Source organism: Serinus canaria, chromosome 15 (genome assembly GCF_022539315.1).
Source record: "Serinus canaria isolate serCan28SL12 chromosome 15, serCan2020, whole genome shotgun sequence".
Classification (NCBI taxonomy): Eukaryota; Metazoa; Chordata; class Aves; order Passeriformes; family Fringillidae; genus Serinus; species Serinus canaria.
Window position 1 is genome coordinate 10703127 of NC_066329.1, and position 22126 is coordinate 10725252.

General features: G+C 46.7%; 2 protein-coding genes and 1 long non-coding RNA gene across 7 annotated transcripts; 2 read left to right on the forward strand and 1 right to left on the reverse strand.

The window, feature by feature from the left end:
• The first annotated feature begins 1480 nt into the window (after positions 1-1480).
• HVCN1 (hydrogen voltage gated channel 1) lies at positions 1481-6893 on the forward strand. 4 transcript variants are annotated; one of them, XM_050980599.1, is made up of 6 exons: positions 1481-1546; positions 2978-3210; positions 3677-3781; positions 4029-4260; positions 6125-6237; positions 6542-6893. In XM_050980599.1, the coding sequence occupies exons 2-6, from the start codon at positions 3013-3015 to the stop codon at positions 6605-6607; spliced, it is 714 nt and encodes a 237-aa protein (XP_050836556.1). In that variant the 5' UTR covers positions 1481-1546; positions 2978-3012; the 3' UTR covers positions 6608-6893. The 4 variants fall into 4 exon arrangements, with proteins under 4 accessions (XP_050836556.1, XP_050836558.1, XP_050836557.1 ...); XM_050980601.1 differs by having other exon boundaries at positions 1493-1541; XM_050980600.1 differs by having other exon boundaries at positions 1514-1602.
• A 35-nt stretch (positions 6894-6928) lies between these two features.
• TCTN1 (tectonic family member 1) lies at positions 6929-20835 on the reverse strand. The gene is made up of 15 exons (XM_050980598.1): positions 20404-20835; positions 18708-18828; positions 16626-16756; positions 16103-16269; positions 15606-15693; positions 14632-14741; positions 12041-12061; positions 11505-11630; positions 10813-10938; positions 10394-10478; positions 9909-10047; positions 9455-9611; positions 8637-8762; positions 8158-8302; positions 6929-7360 (listed from the first exon to the last, which is right to left on the reverse strand). Exons 1-14 carry the CDS (start codon positions 20672-20674, stop codon positions 8159-8161), a joined length of 1812 nt encoding a protein of 603 aa, XP_050836555.1. The 5' UTR covers positions 20675-20835; the 3' UTR covers positions 6929-7360; position 8158.
• LOC115484619 (uncharacterized) lies at positions 20764-21694 on the forward strand. 2 transcript variants are annotated; one of them, XR_003945315.2, is made up of 3 exons: positions 20764-20872; positions 21077-21203; positions 21315-21694. It is a non-coding gene; the product is annotated as an uncharacterized LOC115484619 (long non-coding RNA). The 2 variants fall into 2 exon arrangements; XR_003945314.2 differs by having other exon boundaries at positions 20800-20933.
• The last annotated feature ends 432 nt before the right edge of the window (positions 21695-22126 follow it).

The window sequence follows — 22126 nt, forward strand, 5'->3', positions numbered from 1 at the left end:
GATTGCTGATTGTTTTCCCATATTGACACTTGTAGGAATATCTAGCTGACACATGGAATGGCCAGAGCAGCTGTGAGCCTTCCTAGGTCTGTATCCTCACAGCCCAACACCAGTTCCTGCTGGCCCAGAGCTCTGTGGATGGTGCAGAGTGGATTGGGTGGGGAGGGGCACTGGGCTGTGCCAGAGGTGTCCACAACAGGGAGCAGGAAATTGTGGTAAATCCAAATTCTCTGTGCCCTGGTGAGATCTGAGGCACTCTCATGTTGGGTGCTCTCGAGGCACTGGGGTGTTTCTCTGGTTTCTCCAAGGTGAAGTCTGTCCTTGCCATTCAGCTGTGGAAAGGCTGGTTTTCCACACAGGTAATTTTTGCCTGTTCCTGGTTTGCTTTGGATTGTCAGGGCTGTTGTTGTGTTCAGCTCCGAGTCAGGCTGGTTTCAACAACAACACATCAATTTTCCTTGGAACATCAGGACCTGGTCCCCAGCAGAGCTCAGGCCACAGGGGAACATGGGGATTTTATTCTCACACCCCTTGTGGTGGGGGTTTTCTCCCTAAACCCCACAGTCCTCACCCAAAAGGGGCTGGATCTGATGAGCTCTCAGGTGCAGATCTTCCCCCATTACCTGTTTGCTGTTTACTGGAGTCAGCTGACTCAACCAAAATGCCCAAATTTACTGGAAACCCCCAGGCTAAACCTCCCTGCCATGGGTCCAGGGCTCTGTAAGTTGCTGTTTTGGGGTGATGGTTGAGGGATGGGGGTTTGGAGCTCCACGAGGGTGTCATCTGTGCTCATTCCCCATTGCCCTGGAAAGGAGAACAGGGATGTGTACTTTGGGATGAGGTGCTAGGAAATATTTCAGTTGCAGGAAAAGATTTAAGCACACTCTGGAAGGAAATCTTTTCAAATAAAGAAATACCTTTGGGTTTTAGAATTGAAGAAATTGAGAGATGTTTATTCCTTGGAGAAAATTAGGAATATTTCCAGGTTGTCCCAGCAGAAGTGCCACAGAGATGGGTCCCAGGTGCTTTTCACAGCTGAATTTTTCTGAGAACTTCCCAAGCCAGCTTGTGTTTGAGAGATTGAGGGGAACCCTAAGCATGAAGAGGCCTCTGACAAAACGCGAGCCTATAAATGGAGGCAGATTAATCCAGGCTCTATTCCTGGATTTTTGATCCCTGGACCTCCACCGACTTCATGGGACTAATCTGTGTCCGTGCTCAGCTCTGGCATCGGCAGTCACAATTTAAATTCGCGACTCTCATGGATCTTTGCCCGTTGTTTCTAGTGATGGGGAAAAAAGTTTCAACTCCATCCGGCCTGTCCTGTTTCGGAGGGACGAAGTGCGTGCAGCCTGGAGAAAAAAAGCTGCGGAAATGGAAAATGTCGGAAGGGGCTGTCGGGGATAGAAGGGGGCCTGGCTCGGGGACCCGTTGGGGCGAGGTGGGGAGGAGGCGGTGGGGCCGCCCCCGGCCGGAGGGAGGCGGAGCCGGGCCGGGGGAGGCCCCGCGGCGGCGGGAGGCGGCGGGAGCAGCCGGGACGCGCACGGTACCGGGGAGCGGGGGGACCGCGGGGCGCCTGGGAGGCTCCCGGGGCTCGGCCGGGTGGGTGCGGGCCGGGGTGTGGGGGGGGTGACAGCGGGACCCTCCCGGAGCTGCCACGTCCTTCTCCTCGGGGTCCCGCCGCGGCCCCCAGCTCCGTCCTGCTCTGGGAGACGCCGTGGCCTCTCCGGTCAGTGCTGGGGACGGGGGAGGTTGGGAAGCCCCGGGGTCCTGGATGCTCCGTCCGCCGGCGGCTCCGGGCCCCGCGGCAGCCCCAAAGCCGTCCCGCACGGGGCAGGGGGCTCCATGCCCGGGGCCGCTCCCCGCGGGCTCCGCTCGGCGCCCGGTGGCAGAACGAAGGTGCTGCCCCTGTGACAGCGCCGTGGGACCGGCTCCCTCCTCCCGGCAGGTGACGAGGTGGCCGGAGCTGGGAGCGGAGCCCACCGAGACCCCGGGGAGTCCAGGAGAGGGCGAGCAGCCCGGGGGCACGGGCGGACCTGTGGTGGCACCAGGGGAGGCTTGTGCCAAGCTCCCCGGGCAGCTCTGGCAAGGACGGGTGAGCGCAGAGCGAGATGGGGACGTGCTGGCGGCAGGAGCGGATCTCGGAGGGTTTGTGGGCCAAGGCTGCCGGGCTGTCCAAAGAGGAAGGGAGGCTGGCGGCGTTGTGATAAGAACACGAGAGCCTTTTCTGCAGCCAGCCACGCAGCCCATCTGGAGGCTCCTGGCTCTGCTCTTCCAGCAAACTTGGAGTTTCACTCATATGGTTTTCAGTGCTGGAGTGTGGCCTTCATCAGGAGTTTGGTTTGATGGTCCTGCCCCTCACTGTGTACCCACAGGGATGGGCTGAAGCCAGGATGCGTGAGAGTGAGGTCAGCTCTGGACAGAGGAGATGGGGAGGACAATGTCACCCATCTGCCAGGCTGGAATGTGGGCATCACCTGCCTAATTTGCCTGCAAAGGCTGAGATGACAGGGTGTCATTGGCGTTAATGGAGGGAAATTATGGCTGTTCTTCATTTTGGCAGTATGGCTGGAGGGTGAGGATGCTGGGGTCAGCTTGACCAACAGCTTCCCTGGATCAGGGTCAGAAACACAAGGGCAGCTGCCCCCACCTCCATCACCAGGTGCCAGATAAGGGCTGGAGCTTCTTGCTCCTGTAATCGATGCTTTGTTTGGAAAGTTTGGAAATACCTTGTGAGGAAGTTCCTTGTTGTAGAGCAGCACAGCAGGGTGCAAACAGAAGTGGGAAGGCAGCAGGGGCTCCGCATGGTGCTGGGGGAGGTGATGCAAAACCAGCGGTATCACCATGAAGCAACTTCCCATCAGCCAGCTGTGTCGGAATGTCACGCTCTTGTCACCCTCTCTGGGTGAAAAAAGCAAGATTTGGCATCCTTGGCCAGCCCTAAACGGGGAGGTGACACTCTGCTCTTGTCCCTCAGACGTTTGCAGGGTGATGCCAGCTTGATCCAGAGCCATGTCCAGGTACCTGAAGCACTTCACGGTGGTGGGCGATGACCCCGTGCAATGGAGCAATGACTATCGGAAATGGGAGGAGGAGGAGGAGGAGGCTGGGGAGAAGCAGCCAGATGGAGAGATCAAGCTGGAGCCCCCCAGGAGACACATCTCCTTCCAGTACATGATGAAAAAGCTCTTCAGCTCTCACAGGTTTCAGGTGAGGCAGAAGAAACCCAGGCCAAGGGCGCTTGTGACAGCAGAGCTGCTGTGGGATGGAGCTCAGGGAGAGCACTGAGGTTGTGAACCCCACAGTGCAAAGAGCAGCAGCTGCTGCTGAGCTGAGCTGTCTTGTCGGAACAGAGCAGCTCTGCTGCAGGTGCAGATGTCCCCTGAGACATGACAAGCCCCAGTGCACAATCACCACAGCTCTGGCACATGTTCTCCTCCTGCTCCCCGAGCCCCCCATGCCAAGCGGGGTCTGGTGGGGAGCCAGGTGGTTCCACGTGGAAAAACCCACCATTTGGGGCAGTAGGAGTGGGAGCAATGGAAAGCTCCATGGAACACAACCAGCCAAATCAGGGCTGTGGGCATCAGTGTGTGTTTATCTGAAGGGCTACATTGGCTCCTCTTGCTCTTCTCTCTGTACTGTCATGGAATTCATGTTGGTTTTTCTCCTCCAACAGATTGGGGTTGTCTGCTTGGTGATCCTGGATGCCTTGTTGGTTCTTGGGGAATTGCTTATGGATTTGAAAATCATCCTTCCAGACAGATATAATATAACCCCAAAGGTAAAATGTGGGGAAGTGTTAACATGAACAGCAGTTCCCTCCCTTTGGTGTCCCTCCTGGATAAGCTGGGCAAGGCAGGACCTGGACTTCCAGCCTTGCAGAGCCTGTGGTTGTGGAAGAAAAGTCCTCAGCCCTTCCCCCTGTAGAGCCAAACCAGAGGTGCCCTCAAGCAGCAGAAGCTTTCCAGCCTGCTCTGCCTGTGTGCACTCTGTGGGGCTTCCTGCCTTAAACTTGTGCTCTTTTCCAGGTTTTCCACTACCTCTCTCTGTCCATTTTAACCATCTTCCTGGTTGAGGTGGGGTTTAAAGTCTTTGTCTACCGCCGGGAGTTCTTCCACCACAAGTTTGAGGTGCTGGATGGGATCGTTGTTGTCGTGTCCTTCATCCTCGACATCGTCCTCATCTTCCGTGAGCACGAGTTCGAGGCCGTGGGGCTCCTGATCCTCCTGCGCCTCTGGAGGGTGGCCCGGATCATCAACGGTGGGTGCAGGGCTGGGCTGCATTTGCCAAACTTCCCTGAATTACCTGGGCTTTGTTTCTTTCTCAAACCCGACCCCAGGGGTTTGGCTCTCCCAGCGAACTCAGAGTTCCACCTGTGTGGAACTTTAATCAGGCTGAAATGTCTTTGGAGCAGCGACAATCTGCTGTTTGTGTTGGTGTGGAGCCTCAGGTGCATGGCAGCCAGGCACATTCCCCCTTAAAAAACCCCTAATCTGTTCCTGCACGCCTCTCCTGGAGAGGGATGGCTCATGTTTTGAACTTCCATTGTAGAATCCTTTTGGCAGGGGAGCCCCTGTCTTCCTGAATTTGCTGCTACAGCAGAGTAGGTTTTAATGCTCTGTTCTGCTGTGACTCCATTATCCCCTCCAGGGATGCTGCAGGGAATGTCCTGATCTTACTCTAGATCTTTCTTGCTTGAATTCAAAGGGCTTGCCATAAAAAGGGAAATAGAAAATTTCCCCAAATCAGGCTTTAGTGACTTCACTTCTGTAACTGTTGCAAATAGATGTGAATTTGGACATATCTGAAACAAGCATAGCTACAAACATCTTCTTCCATCTTGAGGAAGGAATTTTGGGATTCCAAAGAATATGGCAATGAATTATCTCAAATTTCTGCATGAAACCTCAGCTCAAGCTCTGTCCTGTGTCACTTTTAGTGGGTGCTCCATATTTGAGACAGCTGGGATCAGAAGAGGGGATTGCTGGGGCTGTGCCAATGCCCTCAGCCCCTTTCAGTGGGGAGAAGGTGCCATGCACCTTCTGGCTGCAGGTCGGAAGCTGCAGCCAGAGAGAAGAGAGATGTGAGAGCAGCTTGTGGCTTTCCTTAGTTCACAGTGAAAGTCACAGAGAAACTGGATTTGCGTGGGGCTGTGGGAGCCACGGCAGCCTCACAGTACAGCAGAAAGCCAGGACTGCAATTACTGGTAAATCCCCTCATCCTCAGGTGCTCCAGGCTCCCTGCCAAGCTTTATGCAATGTCCACCTGCTTGCAGCAAAAAGGGACAAAGGGAATCTGCCCCATGCTGGGGTGTTGGGTGTCAGTGCCTGGGCACAGTTCTTGTCGATGTTATCAATGCAAATGAGCAGCAGCCCTTGAGAACTGAAGCCCCAGAGCCCAAACGGGTGCCTGGAGCACTGGAATCAGCCATGACCCAGAGGAGCCTGGAGCACTGGAATCAGCCATGACCCAGAGGAGCTGTGGAGGGAGGGAGAACTTGATGTTCTTCAAGCTCTCATCGAGCTGCTTTGTTTTATCTTTGTGGGAAGAAAATGCTTTCAGTGTGGGGGCTGAGTTGACATGGGATCACCTAATGGTGCTTATAGAGAAGTGACACCTCTGCCATGAGGAGACACTGCCTGCTCCCCCTGCAGCTGTGCAAGGTGAAGCCAAAGCCCTGTGGACCTGAGGATGTGCCAGGCCCTGTTCTTCCAGGCCGAGTGATCAGCCCAGGGGGTGGAGGAGCCCAGGGGGTGGAGAAAGGCCCAGGCCTTTCTCTGCTGTCACACCTAAAACTGCTAAAACACAGCAAAGCTGCCCCAGCTGCACCCCAGGGCTCTGCCAAGGGAGCAAATTCAGGATTTGAGTGACAGTCAGAGTGATTAATTCAGCTCTGAGACCAGGCTGCCTCTCCCCAGCAGAGTATTGGTATCCAAATCCCTCCAGTGGCTGATTTAAAACCCTTCCTCATTAAGGAAAGCACTTGGGAAGGGTGGTTGAAGATGACAGGAGCTGAGCTGGAGAGGAACACGTTTAACTCCTTGAGCACAGAGCCTGTGTGCTGTGAACTCCTGCTCGTGGCTGTTTTACAATGTAAAGCCAACCCCTGTGAATTGTTCCACAGGAATCATTCTATCGGTGAAGACCCGCTCGGAGCAACAACTGTCCAAGTTAAAGCAAGCAAACCTGAAACTTGCCACGAGGGTGGAACAACTGGAACACAGCTGTTTGGAGAAGGTAAAAAACCACTTTTAATTTGGGTTTATCTGCTAATGGTGATCCTTGTGCAAGGTTGGCACTGCTGGCTTGGTTTCCTCATGGGAAAGTGTGGGGTGAGCTGGGCTGAAGCAGCACAGCCCTGCCCGTGCCTCCCTGGGCTGCTCCTCCTCAGAGGAATGATGTCCTTACCTCTGTCCTACTTCTTCTGGCCAGGTTGTGCTGTTTTCCTGCAGCAGGAGATATATTATAGAAGTGGGAAGTTCTTTGGGAACCTGGGAAGTTGCTTGCAGGCTGTTAATGACTTGAATTTTGTCTCCTACAGGAGCAAGAAATCGAGAGGCTGAATAACATATTGAAACAGCATGGACTCCTCAGCCAGCAAAAATAGGAGGCCAGTTTTCCAAGGTGGGAATTCTGCTTGAAGATTGCAGTGTTGGAATCTGCCAGCTTGACCTGAAAGGTTTTTCTGTCTCTTTGCTTCCTCTTGTATTGTGTTTTCTATAAACATTTTCTGTTTGACCCCGCTTTGATCAGACCTTGGGATGGCAAAATAGTTCTACTGGAAAATTAATCACACACAGTCCCTGTAAACAGTAATTTTTTTTCTTTTCTTGTACAGTTGTACAGTCAAAACTGAAAAATAATTTAATAAAGACACATCTTTACAAGCTATACATCCAGAAAAGTACCACTTATTTAAAATAATTTCTTTTTTTTTCTGTGATAACATTCTTTATTTGCAGCAAACTTGCAGTACAAATGATAACAACCCAGGATGAAAAGGTAATTTCTTATCCACCAGCTGCCTGTTCATCATCAATACATCTCTTTGCCAACCATTCTTTTCATACTGTTGGTAGTTTCCTCATTTCTGTTGCTGCTTGTGCCACTTTGTTATTTATATAACATTCATTTCAGAAACACCAACACACCACTCCTTTCCCTGACAAAGAAATCAGCCCCAAAATAGAGGCAAACATGTGCCATCTTACATCAAACAATGCCCTGTTCCAGCAGCAGATCCCAGTTTTGATTCTGCATTCCCTCATCTCTTCTTCCCTTTTCACTGCTGTTCCCTCACAGCCCATGGAGCTGCAAAGTTCTTTGTTCACACAGCTCATAAATCCATGGATCAAAAGAACTGTAATATGTAAGAACAGATGTAGGTGAGTGCACTGCTGGGAACAGTCAGACTCCAGAAAAGCCATAAAAAAGCAAATTCTAAAAGGCCAGGCTGGTGTTTGAATTTTTTCAGGTACTAGAGTGTCCCTGTGGAGAGGCTGTTTGAGAGCTGAAGAGTGAGATTTAAGAAGTGGGAATTCTGAGAGATGGTGACTGCAGCAGGTGTCTCCAATGGATTTCAGCCCCACTCAGCTGGAGGGGTCACTGAAACCACAACTCAACTGTTCAGGTTTTTTACAGAAGGTAATTAATTAGTGGTGTGGGGGAAATAGCCAGAAATATGTGGCTTATTCATCTATTGAGGGAGATAAAGCAGAGGCCTTATCTAATAGCACTTGATGAGTTTAATTAGCAATTTAGCTCTGCTGTTGTGGGATAATGAACTTGCTTCCCCTGTGTGTCCCTGTGCTCTTCCCCTCCCCTCCTGCCTCTGCTGGCCAGGCTGGGGCTGGATGCCACGTGCTGGAGAGGGGGTGGCTGGGACTGGGCCAGAGCCAGAGCCACCAGCAAGTTCAAACTGCAACCTTTGTCCTCTCTGCAGAGTTATAATTGGGTACTTTCCACTTCATGGGGGTTTCTTCACCCTAAACCTTCTGAGAACCCTCACAAGGTCTCACCCTTCCTCTCTTGGCCAAATTTAGCCCAGCATCTGCAACTTAGAAGAAAGTAATGGCCCATCATAGTCACAGGATAAACAATGGACTAAAAATAAGATAAAGCAGAAATATGTTTGGGGTTTTTTTTATGCATACTTACCTCAGACAAAGGGATAGAAAAAGTCAAAAGGTAACTTGATGTTAATGGTGGGCCAAGCTTTGTAGCTTGGCTCTGCAGGTGAAGAAATGTCAGTGAAAACCACAGAACTTGTTATAGGAATAATCCTTTCTCTTCCTGAGGGAAGCTGCAATGAAAATACAAACAGGACTTAACTTCAGTTTTCTATTTGTACAATCATTTATTTGGTCTGGGTTATATTTGCTAAAAAGGTTTGGGTTTTTTTTCTATATTGTTCCATACTTCTTTCCATAAATGATAGATAGATTTTTATTGAAGTGTGTTTTGGCAGGGAGCCCGCAGCTGTGTTTGAGCTGGAAGAGAACTGCTGGGTGTAAATACATTCTAATGTGAAGTGCTGCCTTTAGATAATGAGATTATCTGGGTCATTGTCACACAGCTGATACCCAAAGAAAACAAGCCACTTGTTTTATCTTAAATCCTGTAATTTAATTACATACCTGCTTCAGTGTGGTGCTAGTGATTGTGGCTGTAACATTCACAATCCTGGCTTGTGGATTGACCAGGGATCCATATTTAGTCCACTTCACTTCTATTCCCAGTGACACAGGTATTTGGCATGAGCTCTGCAAAGAGTGAGGAATCATCTCATTGTCTGCCTTATGCAGAAACCATCTCAGTAATTAATTATTCATGTTATTAAAAGGGTAGAATGTCCCCACAAAGCTCACTGAGGAGGTTACCAGAGCAGATGGACCCTGCACTGTTGCTGGGCAGGACAAAATCCTGAACTCTGCCAGGGTAGAATTTTGAAGGCTACCATGTTAAATATTTTTTATGCATGTCTCCTTGAACTCTCACACTTCTAGTTACAGAAACCATTCACTCTTTAGCTGCAGAAGCAAGAAACCATCCACAATCTGAAATTGTGATTTTGTGCTTCTCTCTCTCTTACCCTGGCCTGGAGTAAGAGGGGAAACCCTGATTCTGTTCCTCCCCTCTGTCACCTCTGGTGCTTCATTCTTTGAAGAACAACATTCCAACTTATGTTTAAACAACTCATTTTCTACCCAATATTTTGTCCTGATCCATAGCTGAGGTGCCTGGTTACCAGCTTGATTAAATATAACATCTACAGCAAGAATGAAACTCTCTGTGAATATTCCATGAGTTTCTTCCTTCCTGCTTATTTCTGCATTCTCAGCCCCATTTTCTCCTCCAGTTGGTTCCTGCATTTTTAGGGTGTGAAGCTGAGCTGATGCTGCAGCACAGGCACAGATCTCATCAGGGTGGAGGGGTGGAAGTGGTTTAACTTCACCTGTTCTGAGATGTGGAGCTGAGTTATTGGCACCCAGTCAAGCACATCCTGGGCTTGAGAATTCCCAAATGAGGCCACGTACTCAGGAAAGCTTTGGCCCTTCAGCACATCAAGGAGGGTCTGAGCCAAAGGCTGGCATTTCATAGCTGCTGTAATTCTTCCAGAAAACAAACAAACAAACAATAGATGAGTTACAGCAAAATCCATTGGTTTGGCACAGTCATCCTTTCTCCTTGCTCTCTGCTCTGTTCAAGCCTTCTGGCTACAGTTGCTAATGTACACAATCTTTCCAAGAGAAAGACCATTGTTAATTAAATGACATTTTTTATAATTAAATACTCCATTCTCAATATTCCTCCAGCTGTATAAATGGCCCAGGACCTGAACAGAGCCTAAGGGAAAGGGTTGTCAGAGGGTTAAAAGCATTAAATTAAAAATAAAAACAACTTCTTACCGTAACTTACAGCCTGATATCATGTTATAACCAAATAATACTGGGGCTCTGGCTCCCTGTGCTGCCAGGCAGTCCTGGGTGGATGTGCTGTGCAGAATGGTGAGCTGGCTGTGTTTGTTACTACTCTGAATAATGCCAGATGTAACACACAGTTAAGGGAAATTAAATGCTTGATGGATATTGGGACAAAAAAAGAATCCTTAATCATATCCTTAAAATATAGCTGTAAATGCTATAATGGCTCAAGATCCTCTCACAGTGTGAAAAAGCACCAGGGTGTGCTATGGAGGGCTAAATGTACCTCAGTACACAGTCCCAGGAGATTGCAGTCAGGACTGAGTCATTCCCTCCTCAAACACAGCCAGAAAAGCACATTTTTATTTTTGGTAGAGAACAGATGTATTTCATAGATGTCCATGCTAGAAAGGATTTGTGAGGATGGACCAGAGCAAGTGAAGCAAACGGAAATGCAGCAGGGAAAGGATATCCTTGAGGCTGGAATCCTGCTCTGACAGGCAGCCCAACAACATAACCAGGATTGCCACTGAGAGGAACTGGCTGTGTATTTTCCTGCAATGCAAAGAGAGCATTAGTTCTTATCCTGCACTGAAGTGGTTGGAAAACACAGAAATATTTCAGTTATTTTAGGATTATGACCTGCCTTGAATGATGAGGACAAAACTGTAAGTAAGGCTTGGCTTTCTCTGTTATAGTCACAAGCTGGGGCTCGTAAATGTGACAGATTTTGGAGGCCTCCATTGCCCAGCTCTGAAATGCTGCCTCATCTGGGCATTCAGGGCAAGTTCTGCTTTACCTTGCTGCTAACAATTGTTCTGATTCAAGTTTAATAAGTTTTGTAATTAAATGTCTTTTACCAAGTCACCCATGACATCTCCACAGTTACCTGAGTGAAGCTGATTTCGAAGCTCTGCTCTATTGAAAGTGCTTCTCTGCTAATTGCCCCCAAGACAAAAGCAGCAGCTGCTTCTATTATTTCTCCTGTGTCTGTGTGGGTAATGTGATAATTCACCTGAAAATTAAACATTTTAGATATTAATTTGAATAAATACATAAGAGAAACTAGAAAAAAAAATTAACCATGCAAGTATTTTTTTTCTTCCTTGCTTAAGAAACTCAGCTCCAGGGTGGGGATGGATTTTATCCTCTGGAGGCTGGAGCCTCTTCACAACTGACTTCTTGATAAACCTAAGCACAGACACAATATTCATCTACTTTAAAATTAAAAGATTATGTGCAGCATCTATTCCTCTCTCTGTCATTAGTGCACCTGAAATCATCTTCTCCCAAGCATAAAGTAAATTCCAAATTCATGTCATTGCCTGTTTTGCCACATACATAGAAGAAACACCAGGATTTCAGCCTGGCCCCATGTTATATTGCACAGAGTTATTATTTTGCTGCAAAACATTCCCTTTTACCCAAAATCAGTGCTTCTCCCATGACATTTACTTTGAAGATGTCACAATATAAGGAAGCTGCAAGGCCTCCTGACAGCTTTGCAGTTGGGAATCAGAAGTGATTTGATGCATAGATGCTTTCCATCAGCTCTGAGGAGGAAAAGGCTGCCAGACCTACCCCAAGAACTGCATTGATGCACAGTTCATCCAAAACCATTGGGAGCCTCAGGACTTCACTACTGCTCAGTAAAGTCCTCATTCCATTCAGAGACTGGACAGCTATGGACTGGACAGTAATATTCACCTGAAAAACAGACTCATGACAGCTCTGAACACTGGGAATAATTAATTTTGGCTCTTTCTGTGTTATTTTATTTGTGACCTTTCTGGCTTCTGTTCCACAGCAACAGCATGCAGTAATTCTCTGAACAACTGCTGTGCTACAAGTGCTGCTGAAGCTCAACCAAAGGGTCTGGGTTTAAATAAAAAAAGAGATTTTCTTGAAGGGAGGGAGTTTTATATGAGAGGAATGTATCAGGCTTGAGTATTTGCAGGCAGCATTTTATCTTGGAGTTGCTAAGTATCATTACTGATAGCAAATGATGTAATTTTTTCAATGTAAAGATTTGATCAATCAGTGAAAAATTTCCGCTGACTACAACTTAATAAGAATTTTGCCCACAGCTCTTCCAACTAATTTAGAAGGATACTTACCATCTGACTTGATTTGGGCACCTGAGGGAGAACAAAAGGACAAATTAAAGCAGTAGCAAAGGTCTGACCTATTGCACTTAGCAGTCAAGTAAAGCAGGTAAGGCTTTGTCTATTTAACTTTTTCTCATAACAATAACTTTTATGTTATGGAGTTAATTGGATATAAACCAGAGTATCCAGGAAGTGTGAAAAGAACTGCCATAATCCAATCCCTTTCTTCTCCTGACTCTTAGAATTATTCAGATACCACCAGTTTAGGAAACCTGCCAGGCTGTGCTTCCCAAAGAACTGAAGAGTTTTTGTTGTCCTGTTCCATAGTTTCATGATCTCTAAACCAATAAAAGAGAAGCAAGTGTCTCTCTTGTTACACAGTTGCCCCACTGAAAATTTTCCACCAAAAGTATTTTATGGAAAGGCAGAAATGTCAGACCAAGGTCATCAATCAGGTAAAAACACTCCCATGGAGCACCATTTTGTCAAAGGTTTTACTTTCCAATTAATGTTTGAATCACATCTTTGGGGAAGGGTCCAAGGATTGGACTCTGATCATGAAGCAATTCTGCAGAATTACGATGGGATACTGAGAGCAGTGACTCATCTGTCCCAGCAGGGAACACATTCCTGGGAGCTGCAGACCTGAAGGTGGTGCAGGTACAGTTTGTCACACATTCATCATCCCAAGGTACAGCCCAGCCATCAGAATGAGCTGGATGAATAAAAATCTCTGCAAAGATTAAACTCATCCTTCAGGGAACTGTGCTAGGAGGCGTGAGCACCACTCCTGAAGTTCTGTTTATCAGGACTGAGCTGCTGGATGATGTCTCTGGAGGTCACTGGCAGACAGCACTGCAGCCACGCTGCTCCCCCAGCTCCCCCCCAGCAGGGAGGCAGGAACAGCTCATTGCTTTGGCAGCTCCACACTCCCCACTCACTGCCCAGGGGGTGTGTGAAGCTCCACTGTGAGGATCCTGCTGGGAGATCCCAGGAATCCCCAGCACTGCTTGGATCTGCTGCTCAGGCCAGGGCAGAGAGCAGAGTTTATCTGCAGCAATTCCCAAAACGCTGGGAGGGTGGGCTCCTGGGGATGGGGCTTTCTGTAGGACCCGCTGTCCCAGCGCTCCCAGTAAGGCTCCCTCCGTTACTGGTTCGATGTTTCTTTTGCCGGCAGCTCCACCTGCTGGCACGGGGAGGGCTCCTGTGGCCTCCCTGTCCCAATGCCATCACTTTCCTGTTGTCACATCCCACCTCCAGCTCCCTTGGGGGAGAGAACCTTCCCACATCTCCAGCAGCATCTCATCCTTCTCCAGTTCCTGCAGCTGATCCCTCCTGACATCCAGCGTGCTCCGGGCAGGGCTCTGACCCCTCCCAAGCTCAGCCATTGCCTTGGCAAGCAGCACAGGGATAAGGGGTTATGGATTTTCCAGTCAGGAAAGGGAATTCATCTCTAAATCAAACCAAATCAGCTGCTGGAGCCCAGCCTGAGCTACTCTTGCTCTTTTCTGGTCCTGCAGCCAACCAGAACTAATTTTGGGAGGACATGCAGCCACTCAAAGCCCTTCTGAGGCAGGGTTTTCTCCACTTCTTCCACAGCAGGAGGATCAAAAGCCAACATTTGGGAGCAATCTTTGGCTGATTTCAATGAGATCCTGAAGGAGCAGGAGAATGATCCCATCTGTGAGGCTGGGAAGTGCTCAGTGGGCTTTCCTTGCCTTTGGGAGCTTTGGAATCTGTGAGCAGCCTGGAAGGGGTCTTTAAGCACTTACTCACTACTAATTAAATTAGTTTAAATAATTACATAAATTAAAATAATTTTAATGGCGAAGAGGTTGCTCTTTCTTTACAACCTTCAGCTTCTGGAAGGAGCCATCAGGTTAAGGTATGATGCATTTCAGTTTCATTTATTCATGAGTGATTTCTTTGTATTCCTGAATATCTTCCAGAGGATTTATTTGTACAGTAGACATCATCCCCCAGGTCAAAAAGGGATGAAAATGCAGGCAAAGCTTTGAAAAATAGCCCCAGACTGGATTTCAGCAGGCAGGATCCAAAGAAACCTGCTCTCAGTCATATTGTTTGGGAGCATAAAGAAAGCTGTGCCAGGCTCCACTATCAAAAACTGAGGCTTGGAGGAAAGGGGAAGATGCAAAGGATTAAACCTGACAGGTTTCTCTTTCAGTACAAAGTTTTAGCAGCTCTTTAAAACTCAGATTGCTTAGAATGATGTGTTCTGATAAATGGGCTTCTTGGAAAAGCCTGAGCATGCACAGGAACATGAAAATGCACCAGCTCAGTGCCACGACCTTGGCTCTTCAAAACTATTATTTTTTACTTTATCTTTGACTATATTATTTATATTTGGCTAAGCAGAGAACAGTAAATGCTTCTGTTACCAAAGCTTGAAGTAAAAATATTCTCAAAGGCTTTCTGTATAAAAGTCTGCTGTACAGGGAGACATTTCTTCCCAACCCACAATTAAAAAATCCAAATAAAACACAATATCCCTCAGCAAACAGAAGTTACTTCATTCTGCAGATGTAAAAGATATAAAATATGAGTATTTCAGCTATATGGCTGTTTCAAATCATACTTACTGCCAAAATGCTGGAGTTGATATAAAACAACATGCTAAGTGCTTGAATGCTGTCACATTTTTCCACACTTACTGATCTAATGCATTTTGTGGCTTGGTTTACTAAAAACCCTGTGGGGAAAAAAAAGTCACCAAGTATTACTTGAAGGAGGAAATGAAAAAGCAATTATGAAAAGCATAAATGAAAAACAATACAAGAAATTAGGTACAAGCAAAATTGAAAGTAAATGTCATCTCTCTTGTAGATAAGGTTTTATGTGAGCTTTGAAGAATGAAACTTTTTATAGTCTCAAAAGAAATGCTATGAGAAAAAATATTACTTCTTAACAAGAAGAAAAAGCTTCATGAAAATTACTTAATTTTTGAATCTCATTATAAGATTTTTTTTTTCTTTCACAAGAGACTTCAGTCCTGTAATCACCACCCTGACTGTTATGAGACCACATTAAATGGTGACAATGGGCTTTGGCAAATGCAGGTGTGGATTTGGTTGTGGCTTTTTTTTCACCTCCACCTGAGCAGATTTTCAGGAAATTGTGTGAAAGGTTAAAATGCAGAGCTCAGCCTGCAAATCTGACCTGTGAGAGGAAGTCCTGGGCAAAGGGAAGCTGCCAAGGCTGCCCAGCAGGGCTGGCTTGGTGCCAACCCCTCCTCCCTCAGGGTGTCACCCTTGAACTGTTTGGTTAAACCCATTTTGCCAAACTGGACATTTTCTTGTTGGATAAACAACTCTTTACCAAGATTTTCAGGGATTTATATATCTCACTTTGAATGTTTAATAGAGATGCAACACGATTTCCATTCTAGGTCTTGAAAAAACCAAACAAAACAGAGAAACAGAAGTGATTTGAAAATCATCTGTTTATGAATCTTTATCTGAGTTCTCCATGGGGAGTGTGCCAGCTTTCTGACTGACTAATCTAAGAGCAAAATACTAGAAAGCAAAAAAATTGGGATTCAAGTGCATTTTCCAACCTGCAGGATTTGCATCAGAGCACCAAGAAGAGACAACAGGACTTGGCAGCCTCAGAAATGCATCCTCTGTCTGGACAGGAGCCCCATACTGCCAAATAAAAACCACAGTCAGCTACACAGGTGTGGTTCAGCCCATTTTTATTGACAACACATATAAATAAAAGCAGTAGTTATTTCCCCAGGATCTCTCAATAATGCTCTGTGCAGCAGTTTTTCAGTCACTGCTACAGCTTTATGCTGAAAAGAGCAGAAAAAAAATGTGCCTTATTTTTCAAAGATCTTAAAAATTTAGTTCATTTTAAGTAACTAAACACAAAACATTACATTTCTTCTTTTTATATTTCTATATTTAAAGACCAATATGAATTTTGCTTCTTCCAGCAGAACTGCATTATTTAAAAGCAGATGCAAACAATGCTGATTTCTTCTTTCTGGAATAATTTAATACTAATTGCATCAAATATAATTTCCCTTCTATTGAATCAGAGAGAAATTACCTCATATCTGGAAGTTTCATTTGCTTCAGGGGGATTTTGAGCATCTGTATCCAAATTCCAGCTGTCAGGCTCAGCACTGAAAGTAGCACCTCCAAATTTCTCAAGCAACTCATCAAAATTTTCTGCAGTTGGAATTTCAGGGGATTTGAGGTACAGGGCTTGTTTATCTGACAAAATATTTAAAGAAGGAGATAATTTAAGGGAAAAAAAGATACAGAAACAATATTTAGTAACAATAAGACAACTTTAAACATGATTTATTTAGGATGTTAAATTATTTACAAAAAGAAAAACAAAATAGTTTGGGGTTTTAACAGAGAAGACCAAGAGTACCAGATGTTTAATTTCATGTTTTCACAAGTGAAAGGATCACAACATAAGGAGTGTGAGCAGACAGAATTACCAGTTTCCTGAGAGGTTTAATAAAATAAAAATAGTTCTAAATTTAGGTTTTTTTCTGGTAGTTAAAGAGCCTACAAAAAATAACACCAGGATGCTTAACATTGCCTACAACTCTACTTACAGTTTGTAGCATGAATGCAGAAAATACTGGGATTGACTTGATCAATTAATTTAAATATTCTTTCTGGTGGATTTGCTTCAACATCAAGAGAATACACAGCAGCTTTCTGACTACACAGCTGGCTGTCACCTCTGCAAAGAAACAAAAGAAAGGAATGATCCACTAGAAGTTAGTGTTGACCAGATTTTAAAGTTCTTTTAATCTACTGAGGCAGCACCAGAAAAATTTAAAAAAACATGAAATTACTGAATTTAACATAATTTGTAGAACAATTGTGCATCCTTAGAAAGTTCTTATTGTTTTATACTCTGTGCTTAATAATAAATAATAGAGAAATTCTCCCACATTTTATTCAGTTTATTCAGCTGAGGAAATGTGAGCAGCAACATGAAGGAAGGTAAGGAACAGACTGGGGGAGGGAAAACCAGGGACAATGTGAGAGAGAAAATGCCAAATTGGGTGGGATCCAGATGGTTGAGACCCCAAAAATGCAGGGCTGCACCAGAGGCCACACACAGCTCAGCAGCACTTTCATTCCTACAATCCAAGTGGAGCATCAGAGCAGGAAAACAGGGCAGTTCTGTGGATGTTGGAATAATATTCAATTTGAGCAGGGAATGGGAAGAATTCCTGCTTGAGAAGCATGTGAAAGAAATGGCAGAGTGAGGAACAGGAGGTGAAATAACCCAGCCTGTCTTGGAGAAGTGTTTAAGACTGTGCCACGGGCTCATCAGGAGCCCAGAGCTGCAGGAAAAAGTGAGAATGTGCCAGTTCAGAGCCTGGCAGCTCTGGTGTGCCCCACATGCCACAAACACCAGCTGATGATCCCTGTGAAACTGGTTTTTAGCAGCACAGAGCAGCTAAGGACAGGCCATGGAGAAGTGAAATGACTTTCAGAAATCTTGAAGCCTGGAGTTTAGCTCTTCCATGAGGTGAGTAATTTGTTAATAGGATCCCATCATAAATCAAACCCTTCTGCTGCTGTTTCAGAGATCTCACGGCCTCTGCCTTTGGATCAGCCAAAATAACACAAATATGCAAATGTAGATAAACTCTGATGTAAATAATGAGACCCACAACACCTGCAGACTCTGAAAATCCCCTGGCTTTTCATGCAAAAAAAAACGTTTTACACAAAAGAATTTGGGCAAAGGAACACAATTTCATTTGAGGCATTTCTAGTTGACAAAGGCAGCACAGTCATCTGAGGCAATTAAAGTGTCACTCAGGAGGGTGTTGATTAGACCTTTCTGATCTATATAAATATCTATAAATGGGGAGCAGGAGTCTTTTGTGTTCCAGAACAATAAGAAACCACAGTCTGGCATGACTGCTAATTCAAATTCCAAAGCACCAAGAATAAACCCAGTGCTCAGATTGGCATAATTTATACAGAAGGTGGGTTGAAAAGCTAAACTTATTGTTCTCAGAAGTCACCAAAAGATTTTTTTGCACATTATTATTCTGAAGTGAGCTTTCTTAACTCCTCTTTGAGAAGATGGAATTGGGTGAAGGTGTTTTCAGATTAAATAGCAAAGAAACAACTCTTGGCTTTACTTTTTTGGTGTAATGTTACATTTTATTGTTTGTGAAGTGGCAGTGGGGGAGCAGGTTGGGATGGTGACTTGCAAAGTTAGGGTCAGAAAAATGCTCACACAATTTCAACAAGCTCTGGATGGATTGAGTGTGTAGCTGATGTCATAAATGTAATCAAGAGGTCACTGATAAATTTACTGATAAAAACTGGTGATCTACAGAAGTGGCCAGATTGGTCCTTTGGGATCGGTTTCTTAACTCCCAGACACTTCATTGATCAAAGTCTAAAGATGGCTCATTCTCACCCCCAAAAAAGCAGCACCACCTAAATCCCCACCGGGAGGAGCACAGGGAAACAGGAGGAAAGAGGGAACGACAGGGAGAGAACTGGCTGGGAGGAGGATTTGCTGCTCTGCCTGGCTGGGGACAGAGTGCAGGAGGGCCGGGTGGAAGGATGGCAGCAGCGAGGGGTGGGAACTGCCCGGAGGAGAGGACAGGCAGCAAATGAAGAAGGATTTTATGCTTTCTGGCTATTTCTGCACTCACATGACCACCGGCACCGAGCACGTGGTGAAGAGGCTGAAGTCCTCGGCGCTGCAGTCGGGGTCACAGCAGCAGTTGGTGTCACACTGTGCCACCAGCAGGTCGCAGACGCAGAGCCTGGCAACTGCAGCAGAGAGCGAAATGAGAGCTGCAGAGGGGACACTTCTCACTTCCACTTGTCACCTCGCCCTGGTTTTGACAGTGGTCAAAAGTTTTCTCCAAATTCAGGTTTTCTTTAAGTTATTTTTAAAAATCCATCTTTTCTGCTGCTGAGCAAATTTATTTGGAACACGTGGACAAAACCAAGTCATGCTAAAATCTGTTCCCTGAGAAACAAAACCCAAGAGGGATTTTGGAGGTGTGAAAATCTACTCAGCCTTGCAGAGGAAAAAAATAGAGGTACAAACAAGGTGTGTTTATCTGCTTGTTTCAGCTTATAGGGAAGAAAAATAAAACATTTTGAAGGATCAGAGATGTTTACAAGTTTTGAGGATGGCTCAGGGTCCAGGAATACATTTCCCTGATGTGCCAGAACAACCATAATTGATTTCTTTGAAACTGTTTTTTCTCTCTGTTTTTAGATACTGTGAAATATTGTAATCCCAGACAAAGTAATTGCTAATAATTCTGTAAACTGGCTCAGTTAAATACACTTGGCAAAGTCTTCAAACTTTCTGAGGTCTTCAAGTTTACAAATTCAAAGAACAGATATTATTCTACTGAACTGTTCCTGAGAGCTGCTGTTCTATAATTAATCTAGACTTAAGAATAGCACAGAATGAGGGAAATCAAGGCCAGTGTTTTATAAGAAAGACATTCAAAGAATATTTTCTTAACTAATTCCTTTATTTCACTTTGACTGCTGCCTGTTTCCCAGTGGCCCCCTGGATGTTCTCTGACCACCTGAACAGTATCCAGGTATTTCCTGGAATCTCTGAAGTTCTGACTGTTCTCTTGGCTGAGCTTAGCCCTGGATCCTTAGCTCACCCTGTAAACAAGAGAAGTTTAAACATGGATGATTAGGTTCCAAGGTTATGTCTGTGAGATTCGGGATTTAAGTCCCTTTTCCCTAAGGAGGTAGCACTAGCGTGGCTTTCCTTTGGTAAGTAACCCATGGAAAGCTCACCTGAGGGAAACACCACCAGGATATAAAAGTGATATAAAAGTGTAGCAAATTATACAGTGAGAAACACCTTCTGAGAACACAGTAACCAAACTTTGTGAGCTCTGGGTTTATGACAATGTATCCACAGTGCCTGGGGCAAAGCATGCATCCAGCCCGGGCTGTGCTGGAGCTCTCCAAGGACACCCAGGGCACTCCGGGCTCCTGTGCCAGGTCGGAGCTGCCCGCTGTGCCCAGAGCAGCGCTGGGTGGGCAGCAGACCCTGCCCTCCACCCCCACCGACCCTCAGCGCTGTGGGATGTCCATGCCACCATCAGCGCGCCCAGGGCCTGCTCAGGGCTGCCTGAGCCTTCCTGAGGAGGCTCCGAGCGGCCTCGGCTGCAGCTGCCCGGAGTGCCCGAGCAGCGCTGCAGAGAGCCCCAGAGATCCCCGCGAGAAGCCGGGCGGGTGTGCCAGCCCCGGGCGTCCGCAATGCCAAGGGGAGGACAAAGGCCGAATGCCCGAGGGAGGCCTCGAGCGGGGCTCCCCTCAGCCGGAGAGCGCCGCCGGTGCCCGCAGCGCACGGAGGGCACCCACCGTCCGTGACCGGTGCCGGCGCGCTGCGGACCCGTGCCTGTGCGGCATCGCGAGTATCTGCGGGCTCCGCGGCCGGCTCTTCTGCCCGGAGCGGCGGCGGCAGCGGAAGGAGGAGGATGAGGAAGAAGAAAGCCCCAAGCCCCGGCGGCGCCGCCATGGCGGCCGCCCTTAGCAACGGCGCGTTGCCAGGGCGCGCGGAACATGACGGGAAGGGCGAGTCCCGTTCTCGCGAGACTTGGGGGCGGAGGGGAAGGGCCGCGCCCCGGAACATGGCGGGCGAGGGGAGGGCTGGCAGCCGTGTATCTGCGCCTCGTTCAGCCGCCCTCGGGCTCCTTCATCGCCCCCCAGCGCGGGGAGCCTCGGGGAGAGGCCCCGCGCAAGGTTCTGGCTGGATATGGCCGACGTGGTGGTGCCAGGCGGCCGCTTGTGCCACCCAGCGCCCTCAGGAGCAGCCCCGCGGTGATGAGGGGTCGGTGCCCCCTCAGAGCCACGGGAAGGGTTTCAGGTGGAGTGGGCCAAGTGTAACCCACGTAGGTGGTTTGGGAGGAACTCTTGCAAGGTCCCCCATTTAGAAAAAAAAAAAAAAAAATGGGAAATGGCCCAAAATCAGTAGAAAAGGGCTGATGACATTGCACAGGGGAAAACAGAATTTAATTCATTCTCCTTGCATCAGGAATTACTTGGCAAAGCTGATGGTGCACAGGGGACCAGACTCCAAGATGAAAACCAAGCCTTGCTGAAATGTGAAAGCACAGATTGCACCCTGGATGAATGTGGGCAGGAGCTGGATGAATAAAGAGGTATTAATTCTTACTGCATCTACCATTGAAATGGAATAGAAGCGGGCAACTGTTCAAAAGCAAAGTAGGATGGAATTAATCTGTTCTTCTCGTGACCTTTTTTTTTTTTAGGGCTTCACTCACAGCAACAGTTCACCTAAATCCACTTAAAATACTTGCTGTAGTAGGAAAAAACCCACCTTTGTCATGCAGAGAAAGGCAAGACATCTGCAAAAAAATATTTGAAGAACTCCCCACCACAAAACTCACCCTGGTATTGGACTTCTGAAACAGGTTCCAAAGAGCAGCTCCAAGTGTAGGATAAGATCAGGACATCAATACATAATGCTTGTCCTCCATCAGAGAGATTTAATTTATCCTGTCAACATGAGCTAATTAATAATTAAAAAGGGCACCGTGATCCTTATGTGGCAGGTCCTATAAAATGAAAATTTAAGCAATTTGAGAGGCAGTAGATTCCTGATTATTAAAAAAACATGTTCAGGGATTTACTCTATGACTGTTTCAATTTCAGTTTCAGCAGCAAGAGTCTGATGTGCATTTAAGCATTATAGAAGCTGTGGCTGCCCCATCCCTGGAAGTGTCCAAGGCCAGGCTGGAGCTACCTGGGATAGTGGAAGGTGTCCCTGCCCATGGCAGGGGGTGGAATGGGATGGGCTTTGAAGTCCCTTCCAAACAATTCTGTGATTCCTGCTGGTGATCTTCTCACTCTGCATCTTCTCTTGACTCCTCAGGTGGGAAGCCTCACATGGTCCTTCTCACATTGGTTTTCTTTTTAATCCTACTGTGCTGTCTTGAATTTCATCTTTTCAGGGCTAACATGAGGTTTGCCCTATGACAGATCACTTTACAAGTCCGAGTGGACCGGCATTTGGAATTAGAGTCCAAACAAAGTCAAACCAGGCTGAGATAAAATGCATTTT